Source organism: Channa argus, chromosome 16, assembly GCF_033026475.1.
Source record: "Channa argus isolate prfri chromosome 16, Channa argus male v1.0, whole genome shotgun sequence".
Lineage (NCBI taxonomy): Eukaryota > Metazoa > Chordata > Actinopteri > Anabantiformes > Channidae > Channa > Channa argus.
Window position 1 is genome coordinate 12,735,267 of NC_090212.1, and position 13,799 is coordinate 12,749,065.

General features: G+C 38.4%; 2 protein-coding genes across 2 annotated transcripts in view; both read right to left on the reverse strand.

Moving 5' to 3' along the window:
- rcan3 (regulator of calcineurin 3) overlaps nt 1–6,537 on the reverse strand; it is a 30,942-nt gene extending 24,405 nt beyond the window's left edge. The window contains exons 1-2 of the mRNA XM_067479961.1: nt 6,385–6,537; nt 4,997–5,258 (exon numbers count right to left, since the gene is read on the reverse strand). Coding sequence (XP_067336062.1) covers nt 4,997–5,212 — 216 coding nt within the window. The 5' untranslated portion in view covers nt 5,213–5,258; nt 6,385–6,537. The remainder of the gene's footprint in view (nt 1–4,996; nt 5,259–6,384) is intronic.
- A 549-nt stretch (nt 6,538–7,086) lies between these two features.
- Nucleotides 7,087–13,416, reverse strand: nipal3 (NIPA like domain containing 3). Its single transcript, XM_067480418.1, has 11 exons — nt 13,191–13,416; nt 12,808–12,876; nt 12,392–12,563; nt 12,177–12,236; nt 11,707–11,852; nt 10,621–10,717; nt 10,305–10,440; nt 10,084–10,172; nt 9,927–9,990; nt 9,576–9,670; nt 7,087–9,070 (listed from the first exon to the last, which is right to left on the reverse strand). Exons 1-11 carry the CDS (start codon nt 13,224–13,226, stop codon nt 8,883–8,885), a joined length of 1,152 nt encoding a protein of 383 aa, XP_067336519.1. The 5' UTR covers nt 13,227–13,416; the 3' UTR covers nt 7,087–8,882.
- Between the last annotated feature and the right edge of the window lie 383 nt (nt 13,417–13,799).

Genomic DNA, 13,799 nt, shown 5'->3' on the forward strand with positions numbered 1-13,799 from the left:
GCAGCTTGCACTATCCATGTGATCATCACACATGCATACACACAAACAATCAAATATATACTACATCCCTTTACTGCCAACCTCGTTATAGCAGGCTACCTCACTTGGCCCTGTCAAACCAATCCGAGGTGCCAGCACCAATGCAGCTGCTGTAATCTAGGCCAAGCTATTTATAAAGCAAGCAGCCAAGTATGAGCACAGGGAACCAGGGTGAGACATGGGGATGGGAGGATAAAAGCGGGTGTACAGGGCCGAGAGACAGAACTACAGGGTATAGGTGAGAAAGAGCAGAGAGAACAGAGCTGCAGGATGGTGCTAAGGGCATAAAAGCAGTTAGAGGCCAAATGAAAATAGATGAGACCCAGAGAGACAGAGACTGCTGCTGTCAGGTGCAAAGGACAACATGAGTACCCTAGGACGAACACACATGCAGTTTCCATCAACACTCCTTCAAAACATTTTTATCCAGGTTTTATCCAGGGGTTTAAGTTCAGTAGATGGACTGACAAGATGAAATGTAAAGGGGGGGGGGGGGGGGTGGGGGTGGCTGATGTAGTATTTAAAAAATGTCAATATAGTTTTACATGGCTTCTGGCAATCAAGCTTCAATTAACAGTGATAGACAGCTCCCACAGCCCAACCTTAGCTAATTTCTCCTAATTATCTAAAATGAGCCTCTTAGGACACGAAATTTGTACATGGAACTAGTACTTACAGTTTATTATTCCTTTATAGTTTACAGTGTTTTGTATTATGACATGGGGGTCATATACATTATGATGACTAATGCTATCCACTTATGGTTATTTCAAGTGAGACATGTTGTCTGAGCGAAAGTGGCGTGTTTAAAAAAATGATTTTGCAACATTAGAATGAACATTTCTCTGCAGTGTTAAACCGGTAATAACTGTAGGTCTGAAGATGCCTTACCTTGAACTGATACACGCCGAATAAGCAAAAGGCAGCTGACTTTAGATCACTGACTGCTGACAAGATGGTCAACTTTTCAATGCAAGTTGGGTTTTTTGGAAAAGTTTGAGTTTCTTATCATCTTGACCTATGGCTTTCTCTAACTCTAATAATCTTTGCCCTGAGGTTCATCTTCTGCCAACATCGGCAACTTCTGGCTAATATCTACTACTTCCTGCTGAGGTCAGCAGTCCTCCATATTTGTCTGCAACCAGGTCCCCTGACAAAACAGTGTCAAGCTGCTACATGAATCAACTTGTGTTTTCTTAGGAATATGAAGGTGGTCTATATGGATTTTTAAAAATATTTCTTTATCAAAAAAAACTCCATATAAAATTCGTGTTTCAGTTCATATGCACTGATACCACCTGAATATAAAAACTGCTGCAAGAAAAGCTTTCCATAATATAAATGTTAATATATGTAGTAAATTAAAATTTGCCTGCACTGAATATACAACTTCTACAAAGTCACAAATGCGAGAACTGACAACATAGTATGTGTTTTGGTTTACAGCCAATATCTGGTGGGCCACCAGCAGCTGTTCAGCATTTCAACGCAGTCCAACAGCTTAGGAGCTGCAGAGATGAGCTGCCAGTGGCTGTGTGAGCAGGACAGAGGAGAGGGACAGAGGAGGAAGCAGAGAGTGACACGTGCTGACTGTTCCACTGATTGCTTAGCTTTAAAATCAGGTCCAATGGATGGGTTAGGCAGATGCTCAAGCATTACTGCTGCTCTGCTGCACAAAGAAACACAGAGGGAAGGACCCACAGCAGTCTCAGAGCTTCTAAAGCAACACAGGGCTCTGAGAAGTGGGTTCCACTTTCTATGGCAGGAAAACAAAAAGGAAGAAAGAACTGATTGACTCTTCACCAGAGGATAGGAAAAGCACTTTATTCTTTTACTTCAAACAGATCTAATTTAAAGCCATGGGATAACAGCTAACAGTGATGAGCACAACCAGTGTGATGAGACTGCAGACTTTAAAGGATAAGGGTGGTCTATAAGAAAAAAATATAAAGGAAAAAAGGGTTCTGTTATAGTTTAAGATCATCAAACAGTCATACTGTACAAACCACAGGCAAACCTGCCCATAGGGCCCCAAATGCCATTAACCTGGGTATATAGTGGAGACAGTACAAAAAGTAAGATGCAGACAGAGACAGATAAATGACAGGGGAAAAAAGCAATCAAGAGAAAAATGGTCCCATGAATAACAACAAAAACAGACGTAAACAAGAATCTGAGTAAACAGGATTGACTAAGGAAGAATCAGATGTGATTGTTTGGTGCAGTGAAAAACAAGTCCAGAGCAAAAATCGATAATAAGTGGCTGTCAATAGTCCTTTTCTGTAAATGACAACCGGTAGAAATTGATTTGAATGTTGGCTTTTACACTGCTGTCCTAATAAATAGCAACCAGAAGAAGCCTCATAGGGAGGACAACATACGGTGTAACTACTGTGTAACTACAGATAAGTAGAGGGTGAGAGGCTTTTTGGGAAAATAAAAAGCAATCATGCCTTTCATTTTTATCGCCTTAAAGCATGGAAAACCAATTTAAATTAGTTGAACTTTACTATTCTAAACAACTTATTGATAAAAAATTAAATATCACATAATAGGTGTGGGTTAGCGATGCTGTCTCTTTTCTCTTTAGTATATCTAAACCCTTTGGTCGCGTGTTGTTATACAATAGGTACAACAAATGGGAGCTGCAATTTAAAGTGAAGCCCCTTAGCCTCTTCTTATCTGTAGTTACACAGTAGTATCACAGTAAGTAGTCGCACTTATCGTATAATTATTTAATGAGTATCCCTTAACTACAAAATTCTTACGCTGTAAGTATTTTTATTATTCTCATCTAGTTACCCTGTTATTCCCCAAACTTTGCTTATTGTTACCAAGTAACAACAAATATATATCTATAGGTACTGTGGAGGTACACCCTCGTTTCTAATAATAAATACACTAAGTTTGCTGTACTTACCTTGAAAGTCGCAGGCTGTAATCTAAAGCATTACCAATTTGAGTAATATGTAATCATATTTCCCTACTGTACTTCTCTGAATGTCTCCATTATATAATAAAGCATTGGAGTTGTGTTGTTAGTATTGTTTAATAAACATTGTTTTCTTAGAAAAGTACTTGTACTTTTAATTAAAATTGCAGATTCACAGTGGCACTTGCAGTGGAGAATTTCTTTAGATACGTGGATACCATTGGTTTAAGGGGCCTAGATAAGCTTCTTTCACTGGGGCCTGCCAGGGTCTAAGAACAATGCTGCTCCCTATACATATTTGAAAGTGAAGAGGTGGCTAGTGTTTAATTAGTCAAGTAATAACAAACCTGAACATTTAAGTAGACCTCAGCTGAACTTTCTGAAGAAACAGTAGGCCCTCTCAAGTCATCTCCACATTTTAGGCAAAAGCTGGTCAGCAGGACAAAATGTTGCAAATAAAAAAGAAAGTGTGGCACTAGGTTTTGCTTTCTTTATACTAATGCAAACGAAAAGGAAAGAGGATCTTATAAATATGGGGGTACAGTTGGATTACAGAGACCACCCAACCCCTGTATCCAGGCCCTTCAGATCAGAAACAGAAGCTAAAGCCAATGTTGGAAGGGAGCCAAGAGCCCAAAGAGACAAAAATGTAGGTTGCCATATCCCTGTTTTTCACAGAGGATGTACACATCAGGTTCAGAGGTGTCAAGTTTTCAGCAGTTAGAGAAAAAGCTGGAATTTTGCAATTTTTGAATAACTTAAAAGACTCTGGAAGAGTGTGTATGTGACAACCCTCAAAAAAAACTGTCGTGCTCATGCTGTGAAAACATCATAAGCAACCTGTTTTTACTTCTTTTCCATTGTATTTCTTACCTCATCCCTTCCTGTGCTCATTTTCAAAGTTTAAATAAATGTCGAAAGTTCTATTTTTAGCCTGGCTTATTTTACTGAATCATATGGAGAACAATCTATTGACATGCTTTGACTGAAGGGTGTGTGGGTGGCATTTCCACTTAAAAGCCAAAGTGTGAATCGTAATGAAGTGAAGAGGCAAAACGAAAGGTAGGAAGGGGGGTGGGGGTGAGGGGGTGCTGCTAGGAGCAATGGCTGTACAAACAGAAAACTCACAAAGCAGGAGTGATTCATTTAAAGGGATTTTGTGCGTGTGCTATATTTATCATCTCTGCCTTGCATTAACATACATAGAAAGGATACATAAAGAGAGAGACAGGAGGAGAACATTCAAAGAACCGAGTGAGTAGAAAAAAGCTTAACGTTAACATGCAAGTGATCAGAAAGAGAAATGAAAACTTACAGTGGAGATGAGGTTGGTAGCTTTTAGAGATGGATGGATAGATTCCACAGAGAACGAAAGACCAGGAGACTTAAAAAGTGAGACAGTGAGAGATGTGAAGCATGCCAGATGGAAGGATGCAGAAATGGCAGGAAAACATAAATGGATTAGAAGGGAGGAAAAGTAAAAATATTTTGATTTCCATCCTTCTTCCACAAACAGGAAGTAGTCATCAAAATATTTCTAGTCTGAGTAGCCTAATAAAGCAGTGACAGAGGGACAGAGACATAGACAGAGAGACATACAGTGTGTCTAAGACATCTTTGTATGGATCCTTCTGTATGAGGCCGTTGCCACATCTGTCAGTGGCCACCACATGAGGCTCAATGATATGCACAGGCACATAGATTAAGGCTTTATGGATCCCAGTTCTGTGCAGGTCATATTATAATCTGCTACTCTGCTTTCATGTTCCCTGGCAAATAAATATCAGCACCAGGTGTCTGTAAATGTGTGTTTGTGCTGTTGCGGTTGAGCAATCAACAGCACAGCTTGACACCATGACTGGACTTCAACAGACAGGACCAGTAGCTGTGAATGACATCACGCACGTGTTGCTGGGCTTTGGATCGTGGATGCATTCAGCAGGATGACTCAGACATACACAGACACACACACACACACACACACAGCTAAGATATGACCCAGAAAGAGGGTTTGCTACATCTCACCCTGTGTGCGTCATCTTCAAACACAGCTTCATGGATACTACATGCAAAGAGTGCTGCAGGGAGGTCGCTCAGGTCCATCATCTCCTCCACCATGCCATCAGGACTGTTCTCCCCGAACACCATGTCCTCCTCCTCCTCTTCCTCTTCGTCCTCCTCAGGATCGCTGCTGTAGGCCTCTGAGCCATTGCTCCATGCTTTGGAGCTCTTTCGCAGCATGTTAAAGCCCTTTAGGAGGCTGCACACAGGCAGACACGAACCACAACTGAGGAAAAGGGAAGTTAACAGAATGGGGATAAGGTGAATTTACCTGCTGGATGTTTAGAGAAAACCACACAAAGAATGACAAGATAGTGAGAATCTAGTATGTGAAGATTACATGGTTGACAGTGATAACACTACACAGGTTGTGGATACTTTGGGAAAAAGGAACTGGAAAGGGAAATAATTAAGAGATGAGGAAAAGCAAAGATGAGCCACATAGTATTTGCAGATCAGCTTTCCTGAAAAAAAAAAGAGTCTATGCTTTGAGATATTGCATTTTATTAATGTCAAGGTGATTTGAACTATTTAATAGCTTAACTTTTGCTTTTTAAACTACAGTTTAATATATATATATATATATATATATATATATATATATATATATATATATATATATATATATACATAAAAATATTATTTTAGATATGTTAAGGCTGCAGAATGTCAAATAAAAAGACAATCACTATTTATACTATTTATATTTGAAAAGCAGTCCAAAATCCTATAAACGTGTGAAACGTGTATTTTTGACAAAACCTGAAAAGACTCGTTTGTATTGACTAAATGTTAATCTAATAATTTTACAAGGTATACAATGAAGCAAGATGTGAGGAAAATTAGTCTTTCCACCAAAATACTGAGGATAGAGTGACACCTTGTGCTACAGCTGTGGAATGACGTTTGTCTTTACCATTTAAATCACAATGACAGTAAAATATTCTCCAATATTAATAGTTAGGATAAATTCAGCATGGATTGCGTCGCGTGATTATTCATCTAAATGTGTATATTACTATAATTTACTATCTGCAGAATGTGACCATCACATGTCTACAGATGGCCTTGGAGGATGGTGACATCAAAATGTGCATTGCGTGGACGCCTAGGTAACCCCGGGATTTATTACGTAAAGAGCTCGTGCAAAATTGCGGCACCAGCTTTTATAATAACAGCAACAGAACCTCCTGGGAAGACACTGTTTCCAAGAGCAAATACGGTTTTATAAGCGACAAAACGAAGAAAATCTGAGGGAAAGTTACCAAAGAGCTGTAGCAGCGCCCACACGGCTGAAGTTACTGTGTTAATCCTCATTTTTTATGGTTTTAAAAGCAAACATTATGACTCACCTCACCAATGTCAGTAAAAGCGGACAAATAGACTCATCCCAAGCCACTAAAAACGGGATTTTCAATCGATTTTATTTAATCGGACAAATTGAAGCTACTCTGATATTTTTGTACTGCTGTCAGATGCGACTGTTTATTAGGGGATTATTGGACGCTGGGTGTCTCAGCCTACAGCAGCGTCAAAGCCGCAGGTGAGACCAATGAAACGGCTGCACAGGCTCGCAGCGACCAATTGGGCTGCAGCAAAGGGGAGGATGCTCCGTTTCAAGATAGGTGGCGATCCGAAGGTCTTCAAACTGTGGATTTGTTTCATAACCGACGGAAGGAGAGAGGCTAATCAGTCAATTCCAGGGCCCATAAGCTGCTAAAGCTACTGCGTACAGATATTAAAGTAGTAACCCTTTAAATCTACAAATGTTATTTTTTCCCATTACTGGACGATTCTCCACCTGTTGCACATAAGGTGATTCTTCCATCTTTGCTATGGTTTCGTTTTGGACTTTAATTCCTCTATTTAAAACATTTTTTGATTTAGCTATCGCAAAGCCTATTTTTAGCAATTGCTCAACGAGATTTTAAAATCATGCTGGGTAAACTGGTTGCATACAGGAATAAAACCATAACTACTTAATAAAGTCAAATAGCAGTCATCATACTTTCAGATCCCCAAGCTGGTGAGATAGATTAAGTCAACTGGCTGTATTCCACTTTACTTTGCCACATTTATTGTTTAAAAAGTGTTAAATCAAGTTTTCTGTGATATAAGACCAAACAAAAATAACACTCTTTGCTCCAAGTACACCAAAAACTGGATTACAGTACATCAAATCACACAAGATTGTGTAAAATTTACAATGCAAAATATTGACTTTGATATCATCAGTGAACTGTTTTGAAATCTGTTCTTGGTGACTGTGGTCGATGTTGAGCTTATATACACATTATTACTTATATTTCTGTACACCCCTGTATCAGAAAAATAACCATGCACTGAATACTGCACTAAGGCATCTTGCACTGCTGTTGCTCTCTGTTTTATTAACACTGTAGAAATGCAGAGGAGTGGAGATCATTAACAAATCTAAACATACTTGATATATGTAGTTATTCATGTAAAATATTACTTTGCTTTTTGCAGCATCATTTATTTTTATTTTATCTTGTAAGACCTTTAATGAGGTTATATTTAAAGTCCATTGCAACAATAGAAACATGATAAACAGGCAGCATTAACTACACGGTTGGACTTTTTTTAAGGTTTGTAATTAGAAACTCTAAGGCATACATTTAAAAGGAAACTGTGTAAATATAATGTTTACCTGCTCTCTTATTAAGTTATTCAAAAACTGTATTATCACTGATGTTTTCAGAGTTTATTTATTTTTACTTAGACACGCACTGACAGAACCCAGTGGCCTTTTAATAATCCATCCATCCTGCTTATTCTGTTCAGTGTCACGGGCAATGCTGCGGCCTATCCTAGTTGCCATTGGGTTTAGAGGCTCATCTCAGGGCCAACACAGAAAGACACACACAGACGGACAACCACTCACACATACAGGCAATTCAGAGTCACAAATTAACCTAACATGCATGTCTTTGGACTGTGGGTACCCAGAGGAAACACGCAAGCACAGGGAGAATATGCAAAATCCACACAGAGACCATGCAGGCGGCTGGGGATTCAAACTGTGGACCTTCTAGCTCTTATGCAGTAATGACCACTCCACCACTGCTACCTGCATTCAATCTGTCAATTGATTTATCGCTCACCTACCTAGGTTATATAATGCCTTACAGTATTGAACCAGTGCAAAGCTAGTTTTCAAGGCACATTTAAAGCAAACTTAAAAATTATTAAATACATTACAATAAATTAAAACACTTGGACGCATTGTTTGGTCACATTAGGAAAACCATTAAAACAGTGAAATCCCTAGAATAAGAGGCAAAAAATTGTGGAGTGAAAACCACACATAAGTTAGAGGCAGATGTTTTAAGTCATAATGTTCATTGGCAAGTATTCTGCAAATGTCTGAGGCTACATCGTTGGTAACATCCTGGAAGCGAGGAGTAACTTCACAATCCTCAGTGGAAGAACAGATTACTGTTTGTTCCCATTAATGAGAGAATGAGAACCAGGTTGCTTAACAGTCATGGAAGTAAGTTCTTACTGTACATATCAAAGCTAACACAGAGTACAAGACTTAGCTTCAAGGCACAACACTCAACTTATATTTTATATTTATGAAGCCACAGTGTCCAAAGCTTCTCCAGGTTATTTTTTGGTTTAGAAATACCAAAAATAAAAGGATGTGGGGAGTAGCACAAGGGAGAGGTAAGAAAACTTCTAAAACACACCTAGTGGACACCTCTACTGAACTGGAGGAAGAACTTGTGTATACACAGAAAGAACAGAACATACCCATCTTGGCCTTTTACAGTCCTTGACTGTTGTTGTTTACAGTTGAAAATAAGAATAAAATTATTGTTTGGTCCTAATCTTTCTTTAGCTCAGGCAAGCTATGAGTTGCATCAGTGTGTCTAGAGTGGACTGGGGGTTGTTCCAATTTGACGGGTAGAGTCGCAGGAGCCACTCCATCGTTGTTGACCAGAGCCCCATAGGAGAATGACCCATTGAAATCCGGCTGAACCACAAGGCCCTTGTCATGAATTGTTGGGATGCCTAAAGATGAAGCAGACAGGAAATTCAAGGTTCCTAAAATAAGAACTGAAGAAATTTAATATTTTACTGTCCATGTATTTTGTGTTTAAGGGTACACCGGGTAGGTCATGTGAGAAGTAAAGCATTTAATGGTTTTAATTGCATTGAATTTCTTTTTCACTCTTCAGACTTGCTGAATATTTCCTGTAGCAGCTAATCTTTGTGATAAGTATGGATAAGACAGAAGTAATTGCTGCTCCTGTAGCTCAGTTGATAGAGCACATGACACATAGCCAACAGTTGTCTTGGCTACGTGTAAAAGACAGGGCAAGACACTGAACCCCAAGTTCCTTCAATTTGGTTAGGCAAGCACCTTGCATTACAGCTGCTGTCGTCTGTGTGTGTGTTTATGAGAGAGAGAACAGGTGAATGTGAAACAACACTGTTAAGTCCTTTGTTTAAAAGCAGCATATAAGCAGACCATTTACCCTGCGTAGCTTTAAATCTTAACAAATTTTATACAAACCATTAGTCATATCCATTGTGACATATGGCTCAAAGGCCTTGGTTTTCTTCCTGTTTTTGGTGATGAGAAAGACCCCCAGAAAACACAATGCAGACCTGTAAAAAGTGCAAAATAATAAGTGTAAGTCATCAAAAATTCCAAACTAATTATTTTCTCTTTGTTTATTATTGTTTGTAATAATTTAATAGGTTTTTGTTCACAGGAGACATTTTGACTTGTCATAGAGGGGGAATCACAGGTGTTACTGATATCAACGAAATAGAAGCATCATTCGTTTTATTATTTATCTGTTATTTTCTCACTGTGATTAGTCAAAATGTCTTCTGAGAAAACCGACAGATGAATACTCACCCCAACAAAAACATGCAGATATGAAGGGTGTCTTCATTGTTAAACTCAAAATAAAACACAGCTCCTGAAAACCAGAATAGAGACAAACATTCTATAGAGATTCTTTTTCTGGCTTCAAGAGCATTGCTTCTTTTTTTTTTTTCTCCTCCAAACTCACCTGCTACCACAGCGGAGGAGGTGGACAGTATGTAGTTGACACCGGCAATCAGAGAGGAGTCATACAGCTTACAAGCTTGGGAGAGAAATCTAAGAAGACAGTAACAATCACAAATGGGCAGAAAAACAATTGAAACAATTGAAACAATTGAATAATGATTTCTTTTATTTAGCCATAAGAAGGTTAGAAAATGCTTTGTATTTGAACGTCTTTTATTTTACCTGGCTTGGAAAACAACTGAAGCCACCATGCACACAAACATGACACTGAAGATCGGATAGTAGAGCTGCATGATGCCCTCAGCAGTGAGAACTAACATGCCCGACACTGCCTTCACTGAAATCCCTGTCACAGAGCCTGTAAAACAAAGCCAAAAGCAAGTTAAACACAAAACAATCAATCCAATAAAAATGGCTTCACTATGTTGTAGGTACTGTTTTACCATTTAAAACATGGCAATGCATTCCGTTAAATTATAGTAATAGCTAATCTTTATAGAAGGTAGAAAATTGACCAGCTTTATTGACGCAGACTCACCCAGGAGAGCAACCAGCAGCAGAATAATAACAAGGTAGTTAGCACCGCGCTGTTTATAGAAGTATAAAAGCGAGCAGAATGTGATGATCTCCAGGAGCTGTCAATACAGATGATATTAACAATAAAAACTAAATTAATATCATGTAAACAGAACAGAGGGTACTTGAACGTTGAAAAACAGCACAATTAATGTTAACAGGCAGGGACGATGCTGAATTCTAAAGCAGCTCAAGAAAGCTTGAATATTTGTTGTAGTCAGTGCAAGTCTGTGGCTAAACATGAAAAAACAAATAATTAAATAACAGACACAGAGATTTAATACCAACCCTGAAGTAGCAAAAAGGCTTTTAAAATGTGTAGTGTTTGATTCTGGCTGCTGTTGTCATAGGAGTTAAATCAACCTGATGGTCATTTTTATGGCTTTGCAGTTGTTTGGTGTATTGCATGACTTCATTCTCGAGAGAATTTTACTCCTTGCTACAATAAAGATAGAAAGTTTGTGAGCCATGCAGTAACCTTTTAGGGAGTGGAATCAATAAACTACCTAATATGACTCACTTGCACCATTGCAATTATATTCAGTGTCCACCCTTGGAATCTCTTGTGTATCAGTTATAACTCGCAGTAACTGCAAAGTGAATAGACACAGCCACTGGATTCAACTGCTTTCAAAAAACAATGTATAGTAACAGGCTTACATTAACACTGCCTTGGTGACAAGGGATGCTTTTTGTTTTAACCAACATGACCAAAAACAGCCTCATAAATAACAGCTTGACTGATTTAACACCTGTGGCAGAATCACCAAACCTGTACTGCATAGGTGTTGTTGCTCTTAAAGCTGGAAGAATTATCAAATTGTGGGTGGTATAGGTGTCGAAAACTGTGTTTGGTAGGTCCACAGGAGAGAAAGAAGAATGTATCTAATAACTCTAGAACTGCCTTACAGGAAATACAATATATCTACACTGATACATTCACAATAGCCTCCTACACCTGAATTATTTTATAGCCAGTTACTCGGGGTGGGAATTAAACATACTAGATGACAAAAAACATAGATGTTTACACAGCCTTCTTCCTTACCAGATACAGGAGAACAGGCCATCCCACAATGTGCTTCACAATGTTTTCTGCTTTGAGATTTTCATGAGAGTTTGGTCCAAATGCTACAAAGATGTATGTTCCTGCAGTGGTGAGAATACAGCCCAGGAAGGACAGCCCATAGCGCTCTGAAATAACAGCACGCAATAAATTAAAAGCAAAAATTGTTATATTTAATTCAATTCAAGAGAGTAAAAACGTCAACGGCACCATCTACAAACATTGGTGTTTTTAAGCCATTTTACACATATTGCCTACACAAATATCCTTAATGTACATCAACACCGTCTTTAACTGTGTAAATTCAAATAAGAGCTAATGAGGGTAGTATGTAAAGCCTCAAGGCTGACTAAACATTTGCATACCAAGGTTTGAGTTATTCTCATATTAGTGTTAGGGCAATTGGGATCTCCAGTCACATGTGTATGCTTATGTAGGTATGCTTAACTTACTTGCAAATTCCTTTGGCTTAAATTTCTCACGTAGAAAAATAAGACCCAAAATTGAACTCGCTGGAAACAAACAGAAAAGCATAAAATGAGTTTAACGTGTTCCATGTAGAAATGTGTGTGCAGCTGCTTGTTTTTTGTGCTAAAACATACAAAATTATTACGATGATAATTTGGCCAAACGTATATGGGAATACTAGAACCTAAAATATACTCACTCAGGATTGACACAGCGTTTAGAGGTGCTACAATCGCAAGGGGGGCAAAAGCATAAGAGACAAAGTTTGCTCCTTCCCCAAGACAGGCCAGCACAAAACCACACCACCAGGTTTTAGTGTGGTAGAAGGCACGTGGGTCTTTTGCCCCAAGTAATGCCACATGACTGTATTTCTGTGCAAAAGAAACAGACTGCATCATAGAAGGTAAACAAGAAATGTACTTCTACACATGGTTTAAGGCAAATTTTAATAATATGCTTAAACCAACCTAAGAGGGTTGGTTTTGTACACTAGTTTATGTATTGTAAATTGGAAGTAAAAAGGGGTAGGGAAAGGGTGGCAGTAGGAAGAAAAACATAGTGAGAGAAAATAAGTGAATCAATATAATTTTTTTACCAGCCCATATAGATCTGTACCTGAAGACTTAGGGAGATGCTTACGAGTACATTTCCAAAAATGGCAAGTAAAGTCCCAATGAGGTTATCCTAAACAAGAAATACACATTGTTGAATTCAGCTGGGTTAAAGGAAAATTAAGTGTCTAAATAATTTTTTACTTAGCACAAAAGGGATGATTCCACATCATTATCTATTGTAACTCAATAATGACTGCTGTTATTTAAACGTTACGGTTATTTCACTTACAGTAATGGCAACTGTACTCTGCCATGTTATCTTCCAATTTTTACTATGATTTTTTACGATACATGAAATATGCAGAAATAGACTAAAACTAAAGTGTTAATGTCTTTAAAAAAGTAGCTTAACGTTACCGCTAAACTATTGAGTGAATGTCTCACCGTGTAAGAGCCTCCGTCGGCTCTGCTGATGTTCATCCTGTTCACCTTCAAAGGCACTTTATTAATTGTCAGCAGTAGACAGACATTTAAATAAAATATATTACAACTCGCTTTGACATTATGTATTTTTCCCCACTTTTCTGCTCGCTCTGTGCTGTCGAGAACACCGTCTTCAGTACGAGAATCATCTTACTTCCTGATTTCACTAGTTTCAGGAGTGCGTGTTGACGCAAGACGGATGTTACGTTTGTATCATGTGACTGCGAAAAGTCGGTTTCTCGCCGCAACAACGTACATTTATGTTTTCGGCTGGAGATTACAAATGTGATAATTCAGAAAACAGGGGACGCTCACAGTTTTTTTCATTAAAAAAATGAATCACCGAAATTACTTATGCAAGTGTTTGTAGTCTAGTCTGTATGACCATTTGATCTGTATGGACAGTAGGCTGTGCCATTGAGGTACTATTATTTACAGCTGAGACAAACATTCATCAACTTAATTGACACTCAAATATTAGTAAATTCTTTGTTGTGCATGAAAGCAATGCTCTGGTGTCATTAAAGCCTAATTATTTTAAAGTGCTTCATAAATTTATCACAAACGAGT